Below are 22,191 nucleotides of genomic sequence, written 5' to 3' on the forward strand. Positions count from 1 at the left end.
AATATAACTAAGATCAACTAAGGTAAAGCAAAAATGTATGTAAACGACGAAAATTGAACCCGTCTAAACAGTGTTAAGTGGTTCAAAACGTTCGATTTATTTTCATTTGCTATCAGTCTAAAGTGGCACTGGTCCTCTATTTGTTATTTGAAAACCACAGAATGAGATTTTGTGTCATGATTACAACAACCAAGAAACATATCTCGAGAATGGTAAAAGTAAAAAGAAACGAAAGTCAAACTCATCTTGGTTTTATGGTTAAATATATTATTTCATCAAAATGATATTAATTTTTTTAACGGGCTGTTTTTTTTTTCTGGTTACTATGGATATACTGGTTATAGGGGTTACATGCAATGGGGAAATTGGATATTTACAATTGTTACATGCATGAGCCCAGACTCAAGGTTACAAGTTACATGGTTACCTAAGACATGCATAGGGAATCGGGGTTAATGAATCCAAGTAACGATGTCTGGATGCATCAAATATATTGGTTACTATGGTATCATGTATGGACTATAATGGTTTCATTATGTATATGCAAAATAGAATCCTGATTTTTATGGTTACATGCTTGTGGGGAATAAGGGTACAATGGTTGTATGCACGGGACATTTCAATTATTCCAGACAAGGGCATGTGAAACAAAACAAGATTACTTAATTAATTTGGTTCAGATTTTGTGACCAATCTATAAAATAAAGAGTTAAATCATTTCTTATCTACTCTTATCAAAATTGTCTACATACTATGTATCAACTTTTTACCTGGGATTTCTTTCTTATTCAGAGTGTACTCTTCAGAATAAACGTTTGCTTCTGAATGATGGAGATGTTGTTAATCAGCTTGAACAAAAGATTCAAGACTTGTCTGCTCGTCTTGACGCGATAACGACTACAACATCACAACAAATACAAACATTAACGGCATCAGTACAGCTGCTACAGTCTGCTCAAAGTAAGTTTTATAGCTAGTGGTGGCTCTTCCTTGAAAAGCGTCTTAAATGGTTAAAAGTGTACTGATGATATTTGGAATTTTAACAGATTAATGGAAAACAATTATTCAGTGTTTTTAATTGGCTTTTGCTATGCACATTTTGACAAAGTTAGTTTAACTAAATCCATATTTCAACTACCTTAGGAAAAGATTACCATAGATTATCCTGGTGTTTGATGCCTTAGTTTTTCTAGATTGTTTGGAACAGAGCGTGTTGAAAATGTATCAATGAATGCATTTTGACCTCAATGTGGACCAATGTGATAACAGGACCCAGATTCCAAAATCTATATACAATGTTGGATTCAGCAGATATCAAAGAACTCCAAGAATTCGATTTTTGTTGAAATCAAACGAAGTTTAATGCTAATGCAAAAATTTTGCAGTCATATATTAATGATTGCAACAATGAAGCTAACATTTTTATTTTTAAATTGTAGATTTTGGTTCTACATATGTCAGGTGGGGACGAAAACACTGTAGTCATAATAACACAGAAGTAGTGTACACAGGTAAGAGATGGCCTCCTGTTACTCACAATACCACATAACGTTCATCACATAGCCTGGTCTCCTGCATCACTGCCATCAGATTCCATCATGAATTTCAAAAGAGCTAAGGTATCAGCTCTCATTGATTTCGTGTAAAAATTAAAAAAACACACACAATGGACAAGAGCATTCTTTATTTTCGAATAAAATTTACCTCTGTTTTATACATAAAACTAACAAGATAATGGTAGAAAATCAATAATCAAAAAAACGTAGCAAAATTGGCCAAAATATCTAAATAAACTAATAAAATGAAAGAAACAACACAATAAAATATATCATTTAATGCAATATCTGATTTTGTTTTAAGGTCAGTGAACAATCAAAATGTTGTACATGTCAAAATTACATAGAACAGACTGACATTTTCTTCAAAGCAAATTTGAATAATGAATGTTTATTTGGTGGACAATTATGATGTTATAAGACTATTATTCAAATACAAATACTTTGTTCTACAAAGTTATAGACATAAAGATTTCAGAAAATTAATTTATTACTAGGTTATGCTGCTGGAGCCTGGTATGGTCACAGTGGGTCAGCGGCAAACCCTGTATGTCTACCAGAGGATCCAAACATTTCAATCTTACAAAGAACCAATGACTCAGATTATGCCAACATCTATGGAGCCGAGTATGAAGGACATTTCAAGGACGAACATAACAAAAATGTACCATGCAGTGTGTGTAGAGCCAAACAAACCACAGACAGTATCATGATACCAGGCAGAAATACTTGCTATCCTGGATGGAAAATGGAATATCATGGTTTTCTTGCTGGAGGTCTACCATCTCATCCTGCGGCTTCTACATATGTCTGTATGGACAATAGTCCAGAATATCTACCAGGTGGAACCTCAAATCAAGATGGCTACTTGTTTTATACAACCCTAGCACAATGTGGTTCACTATACTGTCCTCCATACAAACACGACACACCAATAACATGTGTGGTCTGCTCTCAATAAACTTAAATAATCTTAGAACATTTCAACAGTATATTTGATTCCTTATAATTATATTTAGTCCAGATGTCAGAGACAAAATGACAATTAACAAAAACTAATTTAAATAAAAGAAAAAATAACTTTATCCTTCAAATATTTTATTGATGCGGTTGCAAGGGATTGTATACTATTGAAGAGCCTAAATACACAAAGTGGGACATATAATATTGTTACAAAAACAAGAACTGTAAATTAAGTAATTTAGGTGAGTTTTGTATTACTGTGGATACTGCACCTCCTTGCATGTTGCAATTGTAAGAACTCACATTCTGATATATGATGCAAACATATATGTATGATGCTTTTCCTAAAATCTAAGATTGTATCTAGTAAAATTACAACATGGTTTCAAATAGAAAAGAAAGAATATCATAATTCATGACACAAAAACACTCAAATGATTAACAAAATCCAAATCCATTAATCAGTCCAATAATTGCAGTGCTTCATCTCACTTATAGATTGGCCTGTTGAATGATTGTATTAATGAATGAAACAGTTTCTTTTTGTCCATATCTTATTTCAGGGAAAACATTCTGAATTCTGTAATAACATTGTAAGGGGGGAAAACTAAAAAAATTGTAGAAGCTATCAGGTGAATTTATATTTCTTTTCACTCTAGTATCCATGTCGAAGTAGATGGATATTTGTTAATAATCAGGGAATCACTTGGTTTAGATAAATAGGCAGATTGAACAACAAATTGGTAAATATATCCTCATATGGAAAATAAAAATCTTTATTATGAATGTACTGATATAGTTGTTAATGTTTGGTCTTTTGTGGATAGTTGTCTCATTGGCAATAATACCACATATTCTTTTTTATATTTCATAATTAAATCCTGTTACTAATATTTCAACTGGTAAATGAATTACATAAGAATGTTCATTTTAACTATAAAGTACTTTGTTATGTATTAGATATGTATTTAGATGACAACAAATCTTCAATATTATTTTCTTTCTATTATTTGGTTTTTAGTCTTTATTTTAAGTGCCAGTCTGCATAAGAATCAGACAGTGGTGAAAACATGACTAAAAAACCCCACCCAATTTGACATTGATTTCAGTTAATAATATGTAGTTATGCATAAAAATAAAATTCATTTCAATTTTCTGTTCTGGTAATAGAAGATACAATTTGGTTGAAATGCACTAGAAATTAACAAATAAGGGGAGATAACTCTGTAATTTGCTATCATTCTAACCAATTTTCGAACCAAGTTATTTGATATTACCAGATACACACAAATGAAAGACTAATACTTTTTCACTCAGGATGATGGTTAGTATTAAATAGCATGATTAGCTCGGTGTTTTTTTTTCTAATCGTGTTTAAATTTTTACCTAAATTGCCTGATTCTTACAAAGACTGGCACTTTAAAAATACATGAACATAAATTAATTTTCATAATTTTATTGTATAAATCATCTCCTCTTCTTCTTAAATCCTGCAATAGAAAAAAAGAAACACTGAAAAATCAAGTTACAACACGATGAGGGGATCATCCAAAGAATTATATTTGTTTGATATAACAAATACATTTCTAAAGGGAGACAATTATATGAAATTATCTCCCCAATTCTAGAACTCCCCAATTCTAGAACAGTGTACATAACATAAACCTACTTCACATTCAAGTTCTTATATAACCTGGGAGTACATGATTTATTTCTTAGAAGTTACTGGCTTTGAAGCAACATTCAGTAATTGTGTGTTTTCTAAGATGTGTACTTTGTTCATTGTTTTTCTACATCAGTCATCAGATGATTTTGTGCTTCTTGCCCATCGAATAAGTCAAGACAACTGAATTTTAATTTTTTTTTCATTTTGTGCTGTTACACCAAAATCATGTTTAACACTGTAGCATTCCTGAACCTGTAATCAGTGGTTGTCGTTGTGTGTTATATTTATTTCGAGCTTATTTGACATAAACAAGACTGTTGGTTTTGTTTGTTTGAATTGTTTCACGTTTTGTCATGTTGGGGCCTTATAAATCTGATGAGCCAGTATGGATTTTCTTCATTATTGAAGGCAGATCAGTATTTGTTTTTTTAATGACCTATAAGTGCTTTTATCTTTGTCATTTGGAATCTATCATATACTTGTCTCATTTGCAATCATACCACATCTCCTTTATTTATAAGGGGACAATTTTAAAATAAGTAATTTTTAAATACATGAAGAGAGTTATCGTAAACAGCAGTCAGAGTTTAAATTGATAAAGAGTATAATACGAAATTCATTTTTTTGATGGAGTATTTTTGGCTGAGTTTTAATAATTTTTTGTTGAAAGTTCTGTGGTATCAATTTTTCATTGAAATATGTCTCTAAGAATGGTTGATTTGTTTAAGATGTGAAAACTAATTACCTCCTTTCTTTCCTTTCTTGCCCTGTAAAAGAAACATTATATATTATTACAAAATATATTTATAATTATACTTAAGAGTCAATAATGACAATTTAATGATGTGTATTTTGTTAACCATTAGCAAGTTGTAAAAATAACAGTTAGATTTTATGAGTCCTTTCTTTTTGTCAAAATGTAAAACTTGCAAATGCAAAATATGTAATCATTATTCATTAAAATATATTTTGATGGGAAGGAAGGGACTTTAAAATCCCCTCATAACCAACAAACTTGGAGTAATTTACATACAGCTAGTGGAAAACAACAATTTAATGATCCATGACCAGTATTTCAAAACAAATCTCCTTTTCCTTCTTTCTCACATTCATTTTATTTCACTTAATATTTTCCATGCATTTTGTAAGTTTTTCAATATCTCTAATATCAGACTGTATGTAATTATCTCCCCTGTTTGTTCTACTAGTGATTTCCCTGTATATCATTGTGATGAGAATCATGAGATATTTGTGGATAACAAATATACTAAGACTGTCATTTAGTTCTATAAACTTCAACTCATTGTTTTCGATTGGCAAATTTCTTTAAAACAAATTTTCAAATTTCAGATATATTACATGACCATAGTTAAAATATCTGAAATGTTATACTAGGACGACATTCATAAGTGTGAAAAATTCCAGTAATATCTGAAAAGTGCACAGGACTTTTGACTAGACCCATATAATATCTTCATAGCTTCCCATAGTTTATATAATCAGTACAGATATATCTTACCTTGCTGTTAAATTTTCTTTTCTTCCCTTTTTCCATAGACTACAAATAGAAAGACAAACTATTGACATTTCATTTATACTTTTATGTTTAAAAATACACAAATTTTCTGTAAAATAGCAGATATAATTTATATGAATTGACTTTTCTACCATTTAGAATATTTTAAATTGTTATCCAAACAACACTAAGGGGAGATAATAAGTAATATACCATTTTTTCAATGTGTTTTGCCATGTTCATGATGTTTGACATTGAAAATGATTTCTCTTTTGAAATTGCCATGCTTTTAGGACAATTCTATATAACTTTTTGTGCTGTTGAAAGCTTCAAAAGAAAAGATATACTAGTTTTTCTAAACTTGTTTTTCTTGAAGACATTTTATCAAAGTTTTTGTTCTGCCCTTTTGTTTACTTAGGGGTCCCAAACCTTATAGATCTATGCTTAATAATTCATCATCTAAAACCCTTACCTATTCATAATCGTTACATAAGCTCTTGTCCTTACACTAAAACCAACCCAACCCTAGACCTAAAATAAAATAAGTTTTTATGCCCCACCTACGATAGTAGAGGGGCATTATGTTTTCTGGTCTGTGCGTTCGTTTGTCCGTTAGTTCGTTCGTCCGTCTGTCCCGCTTTAGGTTAAGTCAAGGTAGTTTTTGATGAAGCTGAAGTCCAATCAACTTGAAACTTAGTACACATGTTCCTTTTGATATGATCTTTCAAATTTTAAAGCCAAATTAGACTTTTTACCCCAATTTCACAGTCCACTGAACATAGAAAATGACAGTGTTAGTTTCAGGTTAAAGTTTTTGGTCAAGGTAGTTTTTGATGATGTTGAAGTCCAATCAACTTGAAGCTTAGTACACAAGTTCCCTATGGTATGATCTTTCTAATTTTAATGCCACACTAGACTTTTTACCCAATTTCAGGGTCCATTGAACATGGAAAATTATAGTGAGAGTGGGGCATCCGTGAACTTTGGACACATTCTTGTTTTTTTATGTTTTTAAACCCCACCTACGATAGTATAGGGGCATTATGTTTTCTGGTCTTTACTTTCCTTCTTCTGGCTGTCTGTTCGTTCGTCTGTTCATCCTGCTTCAGGTTAGAGTTTTTGGTCAAGGTAGTTTTTGAGGAAGTTGAAGTTCAATCAACTTGACACTTATTACACATGTTCCTTATGATATGATCTTTCTAATTTTAATACCAAATAAGAGTTATGACTCCAATTTCACGGTCCACTGAACATAGAAACTGATAGTGCCAGTGGGGCATCCATGTACTTAGGACACATTTTGTTTATTTAAGAAATCTTAAAATCCTAATAAGGCATCACAGAAGCAGTAGAGATGTATGGTCATATCATATCCCAATGGTTTATGTTGAGTACTTATACCATGGTCATTATTAGGCATAGGCAATGGGAGGAATACAAATAAACAGAAAGACTAACAATACATCTATAGTACACTGAATACATACAAATTCTCCTTGTCTTTCATCATCTAATATACTGATGTCATCAAACTGGGTCAGGTTATTTAAAGATGATAAAGTTCCCAATTTTCTCATAGCATTCTAAAAATAGAAACATTTATAAATTGCATTATTGTATTAGAAATGACGTTACATTCTATAAATAATTACATATAAAAGAATTTATAAATAGAATTTGCTGTATAATGTCAGAGTGTTTGAAACATTAGTTATTTTTTTTAAAGTTGTTTGAATATGTTCATACATAAACTTATTGTTGGTTAAGAGTGGTTTGTTGTACTGTCTTATAGTTTTCATAATTCTGATTCCTTTTCACTGAACATTAATAGTTAATTGATTATTTGTGATAAGGACAACTTTCAGCACTATTGACTCTATTAATTTCTTTCGATCAGGCATACAACAAATATAAGTGCATATAATGAAGTAATCTTGTATGTACTAATATGTAATCATTATTGCTTTCCTTCATTATGATGGCCTTTATTTTATAATACAAACTATATCAAGATTGTTGTTTATTACTTTCATGATAAAATGTGAGTTGATTTTTATTTTTTGTGTTTTGAACCCCACTTTTAAGCACATCTTTTGGTCTTTTTGTGACGGCCAGTTTTGATAAGTGGATGAACCACAGACATTGGATAGGAAAATTGACATTTCTAGTCAATTAAGATTGGAGTTGAAAGCACCTGCAATAGTGGGGTTCGAACTCGCAACCTCAGTGTTAACTGGCTAATGATTACAGTAGTAACTACTTAGACTACTCAGCCACCGAGGTCCCTCATAATAACATGTGTTTATAAGTTAGACAATCTTACCTTATCTTTCTTTGATATGGACATTCTCATCATTCTTTCTTCTTCATATCTGAAATCAATTGTTAAAAGTATAAAATTTTGAGGATAATCAAATTGTGCACAGACCATTGATTTTTCTGTGCCAACAAAGCATTCATGTTTGGTAACATTTTAAATACAAAAAGAGAAATTTAATGATATCTTTTTGATTATATTCTTGACAAAATAATAATAAATGATTGAAATTAATAAGATTTTCTTTGAGTTTTCATGAAACATATATTATTCTAGTATTTTGTTTGACTAAAGTGATTAGCATACTAATTTCTACTTTAATTAACTACATACTCTGTCCTTTCTTTAGCTTTCTTGTTGGCTTTAAATCTGTGTAAGTCAATACTTTCCTACAATATAAACAACATTAAACAGTTTGTTAATACACTACTGGGTTTAACATTAAAAACTCACTCTTAAATACCACATAATGCATATGTTGTGTACAAGTTGTGATTTTGTACAAAAAATAATGTGCCTTCTTTTGTTTTTGATTATTGTTCTTTGTTTTAATAAATTTCAATTGTATATGTATATTCTGCTTAATTATTATTTTTCAAATTTTGTACAGGTTAAAATAATTTTTAAGCAATATTTTGTATATGATATTACATGTAAGAGGTACTTTTGTACATCTTGTTACAGTTAATTCAGATACAGTGTCACTTGCAAGTTATGAAGTAAAATCAAATACATATTTTGACAGGTCTAGGATTTCTTTAAGCTTTTATTTGACATCCATTTTTAAGAATAAAGAAATTGTGGGGTAAGCATCAAAGAGGAAGTCATGAAAACTCAAGTAAATGATTTTAACCTTGACTTCTTCTGGTCCTTCGTAATATTCGTCTCTCAGTTCTTTCAGTATACTACTACTTAAAGCTCTCTTCTTTGCTCTCTCTATTGCCTTACTTTCTTTATCTTTAACCGTCTCATCCAAATCTGTTAAATAAATAATCACAAAGGGTCATAACTCTTGTAAAACATATGGTAATTTTTATCTTGTACTGTCTCATCCAAATCTGTTAAAATAAATAAACATAAAGGATCATAACTCTTATAAACATAAGCTCAACTTAAACTTTTACTGTCTAATTCATGTCTGTTAAAATGGTTAAAAAAAGGTGTTAAAATTGCCTTTTAAGGACAAATAAAGGCAACAGTAGTATACCGCTGTTCAAAACTCATAAATCCATGGACAAAAAACAAAATCGGGGTAACAAACCAAAACCGAGCGAAACACATTAAATATAAGAGGAGAACAACGACACAACACCGAAACGCAACACACACAGAAACGGACTAAGCATCAGACAAAACACCATGAGAATAACAAATATAACATGAAAACCAAACACATGAATTTGGGATAGACAAGTACCGTGCCACATCTTATCTCAATATCTCAAAAATAAGAGGAAACACAAACGACTCAACGTTAAAATGCAACACACAGAGAAACGAACAATAATATAACAATGACCATCTTCCTGACTTGGTACAGGACACTTTTAAAGGGGAATAAAAGTGGTTGGTTGAACCTGGTTTTATGGCATGCCAAACCTCGCACTTTAATGGCAAAGTTAAATATAACATTGAAATGACAACATAATATTACAGGACTACAATACAAATAAATAGGAGAACATATTAGACAAAGAAAAACATGATTAATAGATAACAAAAAGCTCATACAGAATTAAAAACCATTTCATCTATGATGGCTGATTTGTAGATCATGTTTTGGTGATCTTATTTGTTTACAGTTTAAGTATAGTAAATTAAGTTCCCACAAATAAAAGCGCTGAATATTCCAACTTGATATTTATGTTTACATATTTGTAACTCCTATTTATTTGAATTTTGTAGATCAGGTTTTGATGACCATATTTACAATTTATCTATATCTATACATATCATCATTTTAGGGACGTTACTCTAAAACAATGTGTTCCCAAAATCTTGGACAACACATGTTGTAAACAGAACATGACATTCTGAACATTTCCAACTTGACAGATTTTCATTTTTGTATAACAAGTTTAAAAAGATAATGAAAATACTTGCTTGTCATCCCCCCTCCTTGTTCTATTTTTAGTCTAGGCAGCCATGTTGGTTGTCAAGCAGGATCAATGAAGCAATTTTTTAGACTGCATAACCCAAAGATGACTGTGGTTTAGTTTGGTTTCAGAGAAGATTTTTTGTAAAAGTTAACAAATGACCACAGACAAGTTTAACAGATGACTGAAGCCAGGTGATGATAAAAACTCATCAATCCTGTTGGACAATGTGAGCTGAAAAGGGTATTTAACTTATTATAGAATTACCATAATGTACAGGTGTAAGTCTTGGTGGGACATAAACTTTTGATTTGTTGGTAGATTTTGTTTCGTTGTCCTCATCTGTTCCCGATTCATCTTCATCCTCTAACTACAAAATAATAAATTATCTTAGAGCTATATTAATTTGCATAGTTTTGGCTGTTAATCATTTTTGATTGGTGGCTTGTTTATATTCTAAAATATCAAACATATCATACAAGTTAATATGCAAAATCACTAAAATATCTGTTACTAGCTACTATAAGATAGTATTAGAAGTCCATAGCAATCATTCATAGTGTGAGATCTTCATCTGATATTGGATAGTAACCATGTGATAATCATCAGTGTGAGAATCCATAGCAACCATCTGATAGCTAGGGAAGTCCATAGCAACCATGTAATAAAGAGTTATAAAAATTGTTTCACATTGTCATTTCCAGGCATTTGATAGCTGACTATGCAGTATGGGCTTTGTTCATCGTTGAAGGCCATACGGTGACCTATAGTTGTTAATTTATGTGTCATTTTGATCTCTTGTGGAGAGTAGTCTAATTGGCAATCAAACGGTAAAACACATATTTTTTTTATATTGTATACAAATTATATTAGAAGAAAGATTACCTTGTTAGTGAAATTATTTGGATTGGCTTTAAATCTGAGTGGATCTGCCTCATCTAAAAATAAAACAATAATGGATTTAGATTTATGTTTGAATGTAATTTACATCATGAATTCGCTCTTGTAAATAACCAAAGATATATATATGCTGGATTATGTTGATCTATAGATTATGGTACAGAGAATAAAAAAAGAAAATGTCTTATATTGTCATGGTCATTCTGGGTGTTTGAACCATTCTGGGATGTACCTGACAATTATAGCAGAAAATTAATTATTTGTTAAATTTCCATAAAAAAAATATTCCAAAATTATCACTCCAATGGTAGCTTGTTACATATACCTGTTCCTCCTGTGGTCGCTGTTTTAATCACTTTATCTATCTGATACTTGAGTTTCTGATCTATTGGTCTCATCTTCTCCAATACCTTAAACAATCAAGAATAAACCAAGTAATATAGATTTTCCAAAAAAGTAGTCACATTTTGTACAAAAATTAGAACACCATGTAATGTTAAAGGAAAATCTTTTGATCATCTTTTAATAATTTATATTCAGTTTTGCCATTGTTCTTTGAGAGTGGGCAGATGATTTTGTAATACCGTAGTTTAGGGAAAGGTTGATCACCCACAAACATATACAATCCTGACACATTCTGTATGTGCCTATCTCAGGCATGTAACCCAGTGGTTGTTGTATATGCATGTCAGTCATATTTGTTTATAGTAAAAAGTTTTATCAATTAGTTTTCTTATTTAAAATATTTCACATTTTTCATGTCTGAGCATTTTATAGCTGACTGTATACCATGCAAAACAGTATGTGTTTTTCATATTGTTGAAGGCTGAACAGGGGCCTATAATGGTAGACTTTGACTTCCTTTTAACTCTGGTGGATAGATGTCTCATTGGCAATCATACCATATCTCTTCATTTTTATATTAATAACAATAATGTATATCTCCTTTGTAAATAAATATATTGTCTTAAAATACATCCAATTTTTTATGGAAATATTCTTTATAAAGCACAAAAATGTCAGTATTCACCCCAGAAACTAACAAAACCTTTAAATAGACTTATCAAGAAGGGATATAGTTATGATACTGTTGTCAGGTCATTAAAGATTGCTTATTTTGGCGTTAATATTGATTTACTTATAGTGTCTCTGCATCGGAACTAAACACATTTATTCAAAAAACAGTTGTTGGCATGACACGGGTTATGTTCTTCTCATATATGTTATGATGGTATGATACTAAACCCCTAACGGGAAGGATTGTGCCTGATATTCATATGATGAAATCATAATCTTTCAATCAGTTTAACTGAAGTCTGGAGCTGGCATGTCAGTTAACTGCTAGTAGTCTGTTGTTATTTATGTATTATTGTCATTTTGTTTATTTTCTTTGGTTACATCTTCTGACATCAGACTCGGACTTCTCTTGAATTGAATTTTAAATGTGCGTATTGTTATGCATTTACTTTTCTACATTGGCTAGAGGTATAGGGGGAGGGTTGAGATCTCATAAAGATGTTTAACCCCGCCACATTTTTGCACCTGTCCCAAGTCAGGAGCCTCTGGCCTTTGTTTGTCTTGTATTTTTTAAATTTTAGTTTCTTGTGTACAATTTGGAAATTAGTATGGCGTTCATTATCACTGAACTAGTATATATTTTTAAGGGGCCAGCTGAGGGACGCCTCCGGGTGCGGGGGTTTCTCGCTACATTGGAGACCTGTTGGTGACCTTCTGCTGTTGTTTTTTATATGGTCGGGTTGTTGTCTCTGACATATTCCCCATTTCTATTTTCAATTTTATGCTACATTAATTGATATGATGAGGTTAATATTGCTAGTTTTAAGTCAAGTGGTTATCTAAATGTATATTGATTGAACATACAGTACGAATCTCTACAAGTCGTTCTATAGAAGGATCCCCACTGATGGACTGGCTGCTTGTCTTCTTGTGGAATAGGAATGTTGAGTCAATCAAATAACTTAGTAACAACTGGTACTTGGTCTCAAGAAAACTGATTCCCTAAAACAGAAATTATACTCTTTAGATGAAACAGGAATATCTATTTGGCTGTCATCTTTATAAAATTTGTATAAAATTAAAACAAAACTGATCATCAACTTATATTTTCTTGAATATAAGATTGCATAAACCAGTCTTTCATAAAAATACATGAGAATTACAGAATTATTTGATCATGAACAGAGAAGATATTTGTATAATTCAAGGGAGATAATTAAGATGTGGCATTAGAGCCTTCCTTGAAATACTGTCTGATTAATGATATCTGGTATTAAGCTCTATTTACCTTCATGACCTTTGACATATCAAACTGTCCTTCCTTGGCCTTCTTTAAATATTGACTGATTAATGATATCTGGTATTTAGCTCTATTTACCTTTGATGTATCATATTGTCCTTCTTTGGCCTTTTTTATAATGTTGTCTGATTAATGATATCTGGAATTTAGCTTTATTTACCTTTGACGTATCATACTGTCCTTCTTTGGCCTTTTTTATAATGCTGTCTGATTAATGATATCTGGAATTTAGCTTTATTTACCTTTGACGTATCATACTGTCCTTCTTTGGCCTTTTTTATAATGCTGTCTGATTAATGATATCTGGTATTTAGCTCTATTTACCTTTGACGTATCATATTGTCCTTCCTTGGCCTTCTTTAAAATGTTGTCTGTATGGTTAATAACATCTTGTGTTTTACTTCTCAGATCAGACATTAATTCTAATGCCTTTGGTACTTCAGTCATAACTTTTAATAATAAAAAAAAATTATTAGGACATTTCAATACAAAGTCACTTCAAGAGGCTGCATAGATATAAGTAGAGGTGGTATGAGTGCCAATGAGATCGCTAACCATCCAAGTCACAATTTGAAAAAGTAAACCATTAAAGGTCAAATTACACTACAGTATTCCACACGGAGCCTTGGCTCACATAGAACAGCAAGGTGTGTTTATGTGTAGGAAGATGGGATAATACTTGTAAACTTGTATAGGGGACATTTGGAGAACACGTTTCTAATTGAAAAAGAGCACTTGAACTTTCAATTCATAAATGGAAAAAATTTGTAACTGATGTTAAATTTCTTATCTCATGTTTTATCAGATTAAATGATTTATCAAAACTTTTGTTTTTTTTTAACAACTTCTTGCCTAACAAATTATGTAAGGCCATGGAAATATGAATGATGGATTCCCAATACATGTGGAAAATATTGAGGCCTGTCAAACAGGAAATATTTTTTTGTGAAACATCAGTGTCGCCCAACCATGTCTACAGAAAATGTTTTTGTTAACCTGACAGCAAAACCTTGTTTAACATTCTATATTGTGGTATAATGTGAAAATAAAGGAATGATAATTGAGAAATGTTAACATACTTTTAAGAGATAACATGGATATAATAAGACAATTTAAAACAACTTGAAATTAATAATTGTCGAAAGAAACCAGAGCAACAATATTTTTTTCATTCACAAAATAAAAGAAAAATATAATAAGAGCGGTTAAGGGAAATTACAACCACTTTGTATGGCCTTACTTGTGGATCCAAGGTATTCTTGTCACCAAACTATTATTTTCAGCTCTATGTCCTAGGACCACAACTTCTGTTACATCACTCAACTGGAAAAAAACTCAAACTTAATTTTTATCTATAAAGGACAAAATAAAAATAAATGTAAGGCCAAACGTGACAATGAACATGTACATGATGTATCTGATCCAACTGATTCATAGTTTGGTTAAAATCTTGCTATTCCTCTTGAATATAATGGGTTTGTTTTTCAAAAGTGTGTTGATGATATCAATATACATATAACATGTATAATCATGATAATTGGTAGATTAGGTTTTTGTTTAGTCTACACTATCAAGAAGTTAGCTACCATCTCCATTCTAGGGCTGATTTTTAAGGATTTTTTTCTTTTTCATTATAAAGAAGCACACCATTCTTCAAATTTTGAATCTGATTACTCCAAAGGGAGCATATAACTTCCTAGCACTAATAGATACAACATAGTTAATCATTTGATGTGACATATGTGTAATGCCTTCCTAAAACATGATATTGCCAAACAATTATTTTTCAGTTGGATCGTGTAATGTTTACAAACATTCATGGCACCAAATGATGCAAATTTTGATGAACCCAAGAATTTCCATATAATATAGACCAAATGATCCTGAAATTCTGGTCGTTCAAATTTAACAGAGTTAAGTGCAAAATGCATTTGATATTCTTGATAATTGAAGAATGTTAAAGAATCTTGTGAAATCAGCGCAACCATTTAAAACCATTTAAACAATATCCAATAGGTCAACTTCATACCTCGGATGGATTTGTCACATACATATGTATTTTTATCTTTACTTTTGAACATTTTGCACAAACAAATAAAAAACAAGAATGTGTCCACAGTACACGGATGCCCCACACGCACTATCATTTTCTATGTTTAGTGGACTGTGAAATTGGAATAAATTCTCTTAATTTGGCATTAAAATTAGAATGATCTTATCAAAGGGAACATGTATACTAAGTTTTAAGTTGATTGGACTTCTACTTTATCAAAAACTACATTGACCAAAAACTTTAACCTGAAACTTGCACTATCATTTTCTATGTTCAGTGAACCGTAAAATTGGGGTCAAAACTCTAACTTGGCATTTACATTAAAAAGATCATATCATAGGGCACATGTATACTAAGTTTCAAGTTGATTGGACTTCAACTTCATCAAAAACTACCTTGACCAAACCCTTTAACCTGAAGCGGGACGAACGGACGAACAGACAAACGGACGGACAAACAGACAAACGGACGAACAGACGAACGGACAAACGGAAGCACACACCAGAAAACATAATGCCCCTCTACTATCGTACATTTGTAGGTGGGGCATAAAATAAACACAATAAAGAAGAAATAGAGGCACATTTGTATATTTCTGTCTACAATGTGTACTTTAACCTTCCATAAGTGGTTGAAATTGGTATTTTTTTTAAACATATATGATATAAAAATGATATTTTTCAATTCAAATATATAGTTTTCTGTCAATTAACAGCAACAACATTTTATGATTACTTGAATAACACAAATATACCTTTTCTGTTATGGTTATATCGTTAGGTAGACGAATTTTGTGGATAATAGGATGCAAATTATGTTGAAAACAAAGTCCAGGGAAATAATTTGGTAATTTGTAAACCGGAAATCGTGTTTAGATTGTAATAAAATAAACAAGTTCGGATGTTTTTGTGTTATTTTTTTTACAGCAATTTCGAACTGTGACATTTAAAGGGAGATTTCATATGTATAAAACAGCCAAGCCACCATATATCTCTTAATTATACCAAAAGACAATAGAAAAGTGATAATATTCCCCAAAAGAATGGTCCCGGAGAACATGGACCGAAGTTGGTTTGGATATTTCGCAGATGACTAAAAAATAAAGAGAAAGAAGAGAGTGGAGTGCTCAAAAAAGGAACTTGTACGAGCAAATTAAAGCTTCAGTATGGCCTAAAATTAATCTAGATAATACTTTGAAGTTACGATAAATAATACTGATATGTATTAACGTAATAAATGTAAGTGTCAATCATTTTTGTATCGTGTACACCCACGTTGTTTATTTCTCATTTGTTTTTAAATGACTTTGAGAACGATGAGGAGTGGGAACAAGACGTTTCGGCCATGCAGACAGTTCGGCCTTAGTTTATTCGGCCATGTACTCAGAGTATTTACCGCATCATACCTTTGTTTGATCCTGATCCTGATTATTTACATGATTTAGATTAAAAGAAATTGTGTTATATATATATATATAACTTTTATTTATTTACCATGTTTACCTTTTATAACTTTCGAAAATAAGAAGTATTTGAAAGTTTGTTAGTACAGCCGTCAACAATGAGGAAAATAATACTGCATAGTCAACTATAACAATCTCCTAAATGGCGACTGTGACATTTTCCGTATTCTTCGTTAATCCATTATACTTATCTTTCATATCGCATATACACAGAAATAATTACTTATTACTTTTGTTTTTTTAAACATTGATAGAACATTTAGAAAAAATGTATAATTTCATAATTAATTTTTTTTAAACTATTTTTCAGGTTAGGAAAACATTTTAGATTTAAAAACATGACCACCATAACTGTGCCAAAAGAACCTGAGTACCGCTCATGTGAGCTTTCAGGGGAGAAAACTTGTAATGATGGAAGATGTATTTCAAAGATAGATCTGTGTCGTAAGTTCTTCTTGGATTGAAACAGAAAATTTCATTCAATATTTATCATGTTTATTGACATATCATTCACTGTTAATCTCAAGATTAATTTGACTATTTACACAAAAGAAAAAAAAAGGAAATGATGTTTGATGTGATTAAAGTTTCCCTTCTGACCCTAATTTAGAGAATTAACAAAGAATGTCAGCAACCTGTCTCATCTGAGCATTGATGATATTAGGACATAATAATGTTAAATAGCTCTTACCCTCTAGTTATAACTCAAATACAACTGACCTCTTTCAAAATGCTAAGTGGACATTATTAATAGTTTTGTTGTAAATTTGATGTGATTTCAGCTGAGGAACAGTTGATGAATCAGAACACGATACTAATTATGATCGTAGTGGGAATAGCTGTGGTGATTTTCCTTATTGTGTTATACTGTTTTCAACAAAGACAAAGAAATGCTTCAAGGTCAAGGTTAAGAAATCAGAGTGAGTACTGTAGTAATGTGCTGTCACAGTTGGTTCACACAAACAAGATCAAGGTAACGAAATCAGAGTAAGTTATGTAGTAAAATACTGTTGGTTCACACAAACAAGGTCAAGGTTATGTAATCAGAGAAAGTACTGTAGTAATGTATCATTGATTCTCAAAAACAAGGTCAAGGTTAAGAAATCAAAGTAAGTACTGTAGTACCATTAATTTTCACAAAAAAGGTCAAGGTCAAGCCATCAGAGAAAGTATGGTATTAGCTTTAATTCTCAACAAGGTCAAGGTTAATAAATCAGAGTAAGTACTGTAGTAATGTAAAATTGGTTCACACAATCAAGGTCAGAGTTAGGAACTCAGAGCTAGTACTGTATTACCATTGATTCTCACAAACAAGGTCAAGGTCAAGACATCAGAGAAAGAATGCCAGTATCATTGGTTCTCACAAACAAATGTCAAGTCATCAGAGTAAGTATGGCAGTACCATTAGTTCTCACAAACAAGGTCAAGGTCAAGACATCAGAGTAAGTATGGCAGTACCATTGATTCTCACAAACAAGGTCAAGGTAAATAAATCAGAGTAGGTTCTGAAGTACCATTGATTCTCACAAAAAAGATCAAGGTCAAGATATCAAAGTAAGTATGGTAGTACAATTGATTCTCACAAACAAGGTCAAGGTTAAGAAATCAAAGTAGGTACTGTAGAACTATTGATTCTCACAAACAAGGTAAAGGTCAAGACATCAGAATAAGTATGTTAGTAGCTTTGATTCGCAACAAGGTCAAAGTTAATAAATCAGAGAAAGTAATGTAGTACCATTAATTCTCACAAACAAGGTTAAGGTCAAGACATCAGAATAAGTATGGCAGTAGCTTTGATTCTCAACATGGTGAAGTTCAATAAATCAGAGAAAGTACTGTAGTACCATTGATTCTCACAAACAAGTTCAAGGTCAAGACAACAGAGTAAGTATGGTAGTACCATTGATTCTCACAAACAAGGTCAAGGTCAAGACAACAGAGAAAGTATGGCAGTACCATTGATTCTCATAAACAAGGTCAAGGTTAGGAAATCAGAGTAAATACTGATGTACATGTCATTGATACTATATACATATATAAATGTGGAAAGTTTTCACTTCTCTTTTCCAGCTACGAAATTGAGGGATACTATCTTAACCCTCATATAAGTCTTGTTATATGTAGGGGTTCTATTTGAACCCTTATAAAAGTCTGTTATTTATTTGAGCATTTATCTATAATGTATGTATCTAAAACAGTAAACAGTAGCTGTTGATGCTAATCATTTGTGAACACATTCAAAATCATGAAAATGTAAAGAGTTTTAAGTGTTATGATACATACCAGTACATTGAAGTATTTTAGAAATGAACACTTGAATATTGCATATTGTTATCCTTCCTGACATTGTTGTGTCATTCACCTAATTTAGTTCGTTGAAGTTTGGGTTTTATGAAATATGTTTAAAGGAATATCTATTTCCTTGTCACACTTTTTACTAGACCAGCTATGTTCATGTTAAGCTATATTTATCTTGTAGCATCAATAGATAATGACAGCAATGTTCATGTTAAGCTATATTTATCTTGTGTTAAGCTATATTTATCTTGTAGCCTCAATAGATAACGACATGGATCCAGAAAGATCGTCTTTATTTGAGCCTCCTCCAGCCTATAATGAGGCCATAGACACAAGATTGTACCCTCCCACACCACAGATGCTCAGAGTGAGTAAAAAAAGTATAATTGTCCTGCTATACATTCATGACATTTAAGATTCAATTTCTAAGAATTCATTAAAATCCTGCTGTATTTTTATGTTGGAGAGATTTATAAGAAAAAGGCTAATGTGTAGGTATCAAAACCTATACATTGGTACACTATTCCTGGGCCTTTTATCATTGACTGTACAGTATTGGGTTACATTGTTGAAGGCTAAATGAAGACCAATAGTTGCTTACAGTTATGATATTTTAGTCTCCTTATTGTTATGTGAATTAGGAGATAGCTGTATTGTATTTAAGCTTGGCTGTCCTAAAACGTAGCTTTTACTGTCACAAATTCAGTTTACTTAGGGATGTGTAGCGGAGCTAGGTAAAGGGATATTTGCAACAGTAAAAACAAGTTTTATGATATCCAAGCTTTAAATACAATAAAGTAATCTCCATTCTAATGCCACATATTAGAATATATTCCATTTAATAAATATTTGAGCTTAAAATGCCCTAAATGAAAAAGTCCCTGAAACTGTTGCATTGTCTTTGGTAGGGTAAACAATGTGAAGTCATATGTATAATCCCAATGCCAAACATAAATACTAAACAAAGTTATAATTTTTGTATGCTTCTGAATAGTTTCAACGTTGACAAAATGAAGATTTTGAGGCAAAAATGACTTGCTTGCTTGTTTTTTTTAGAGAAATTACATACAGGTACCCACAACAAAACTTCAAAATATTTGTCCAAGTCCAATGAAAATTGTTGTTACAAAGGAATTTTCACAAAAGTTATACCTTTAATAAGTTGTAGATGGAAAGAATCAGATATATTGTAATTTTTCTTCCTATTTGTTTTAGGACCGAGCATTAAGACCCCCATCAGAGGACCAGCCACCAATGACACCACCTCCAAATTATGACACAGCTTTACAAATTCTAGCAAGAAGTCATGAATCAGTTTTAGGCAAGCCTCCATTATTACGACGGCAGTCATCAACAACATCGTCATTTAGACGTAGCTTTTCTTTTGATTTGCTCAATAATCAGACTGTAACAACAAACACTTTAGTGCCATTGACAGAGACAAATAATCAGGATAAACCTGAGGGTAGGGGAGACAACTCTAGGAACAGTGATCTGACGCTACAAATCATCAGCTGATAAATAGAATCTCTGTGTCTTGTCCGTTCAAAATATTGTCATGAGATTATGTTAACATTTATTTATATTTTTGAGATCTTTGTGATATTGTACATTTTTGTATAGATTTTCAACATTTCCCGGTAGTGTGTAGTACTTCTCAAGTAGTCAGAAGGTCATGTGACAAAGGTCACGTGCTATGTTACAAAGGTCACATGCTATGTTACAAAGGTCACGTGCATATTCAGTAATCAATACTTTAAGATTTGTATTATTTATTAGTCAGGGCATGTACTTAACTTCACATACATTAGTTTTTTCCAGCAGTTCCTTTAAGCGTAGGGTGCAGTTTAACTATGCAAGTTTATAAACTGTTAATTCTACATCAGAATTCACTGATTTTATCATTTGATATACTTTGCCCCTGTAACGTCAACACAGATTAACTAGAAATCAACTTAAATTAAGATGAATGAATTTGAATGAAGTCTGTTTCTTATAGATATGCTAAAAGCAGAATCTATTGATCTGAAAAATAGAAAAATCTTTAAAAACTTGGGATGAACTTAACTCAGAAAGAAGGATATTTAGGGAAAATATTTGATGTAGACTGATTCATATTGATTAGGTTAATTGTCAAAGTTAAATTGAACAGGAAGTATTGAAAGAAGGAAATCATTTTAGATAATTGATTATTATTAAGGAAGTCATAGGAAAATCTTAAGAATTGCTTATATTTGAGAGCAAAGTTCAAGTTTACCTTTTAAGTATGGTGCTATTTACCAAAGAAATGTTCACTAAATACTTTATACATTTGTCTTTATGATTTAAAACAGGAAATAGTTTGTCAAGATTTTACTCACAAAACTTGTGTATACTGATCTATCATAGTTGATACAATCACTGCCATTTTATGTGAAGGATTGAAGGTCAGCAGCTTCACAACTTGGTTGTGATTATTGTTTTTTTTTGCTAAATTTAATCAAGTGTTTGTGAATGGAAATGTTTTTTACATTTACATAGTGTTAAACAATTATATCCAAATTTAATGAGTATCTTATTAACAAAGTTATATTACTATAAATATGGGAAGCTGGAATGTGTTATCCTTGTGTCCTTGTGATTTAGCTCAAGGTCATAAGCCAAAGTTTTGTTTTATGTCAGGCAATTATAAACAGTGTTTATTTATAGATTTCCCTACAGAAGGTCGGTGGTTATCTCTGGGGACTCCGCCTTCCTCCACCAATATAAACTGACCAACACAAAATAGAACATTTGTGCTGAAAGTGGTGTTACACACCAATCAAATTATTAATAGATATTTTCTCATCTTCTCCATGTAAAGATTTTTGCCAAGCTACATTTAACATCTAGTGCTAAAGATACAATTTTTTTTATATTTTCTTGTTTCTAAAGGCAAGGTCAATTTTGGCCTTAATTTGATCTAACCAATTAAGTGTATATGTCCATCAGGTTTCTTGCTTTGGTCAAATTATCTGCTATTAACTTTTCATGTCAACTATGTGTGTTCTATAAATATGTATGTATGA

General features: G+C 31.4%; 3 protein-coding genes across 3 annotated transcripts; 2 read left to right on the forward strand and 1 right to left on the reverse strand.

Annotated features, from left to right (window-relative positions):
- Nucleotides 1-767: 767 nt before the first annotated feature.
- LOC134723125 (short-chain collagen C4-like) lies at nucleotides 768-2,574 on the forward strand (the record flags this gene model as incomplete). Its single annotated transcript, XM_063586765.1, has 3 exons — nucleotides 768-960; nucleotides 1,440-1,511; nucleotides 2,054-2,574. Coding segments are annotated over 3 exons (729 nt in total), but the record flags the coding sequence as incomplete, so codon positions are not given.
- Nucleotides 2,575-3,942: 1,368 nt separating this feature from the next.
- LOC134722207 (neuroguidin-like) lies at nucleotides 3,943-16,281 on the reverse strand. The gene is made up of 14 exons (XM_063585811.1): nucleotides 16,139-16,281; nucleotides 14,572-14,654; nucleotides 13,656-13,780; nucleotides 12,896-13,033; nucleotides 11,340-11,424; nucleotides 11,000-11,052; nucleotides 10,382-10,484; nucleotides 8,872-8,996; nucleotides 8,352-8,407; nucleotides 8,025-8,073; nucleotides 7,189-7,284; nucleotides 5,705-5,743; nucleotides 4,931-4,952; nucleotides 3,943-4,009 (listed from the first exon to the last, which is right to left on the reverse strand). Exons 3-14 carry the CDS (start codon nucleotides 13,776-13,778, stop codon nucleotides 3,987-3,989), a joined length of 912 nt encoding a protein of 303 aa, XP_063441881.1. The 5' UTR covers nucleotides 13,779-13,780; nucleotides 14,572-14,654; nucleotides 16,139-16,281; the 3' UTR covers nucleotides 3,943-3,986.
- LOC134722208 (uncharacterized) lies at nucleotides 16,275-21,985 on the forward strand. The gene is made up of 5 exons (XM_063585812.1): nucleotides 16,275-16,622; nucleotides 17,157-17,290; nucleotides 17,629-17,766; nucleotides 19,399-19,511; nucleotides 20,360-21,985. Coding segments are annotated over exons 1-5 (690 nt in total). The 5' UTR covers nucleotides 16,275-16,620; the 3' UTR covers nucleotides 20,663-21,985.
- Nucleotides 21,986-22,191: the final 206 nt, after the last annotated feature.

Source organism: Mytilus trossulus, chromosome 6, assembly GCF_036588685.1.
Source record: "Mytilus trossulus isolate FHL-02 chromosome 6, PNRI_Mtr1.1.1.hap1, whole genome shotgun sequence".
Lineage (NCBI taxonomy): Eukaryota > Metazoa > Mollusca > Bivalvia > Mytilida > Mytilidae > Mytilus > Mytilus trossulus.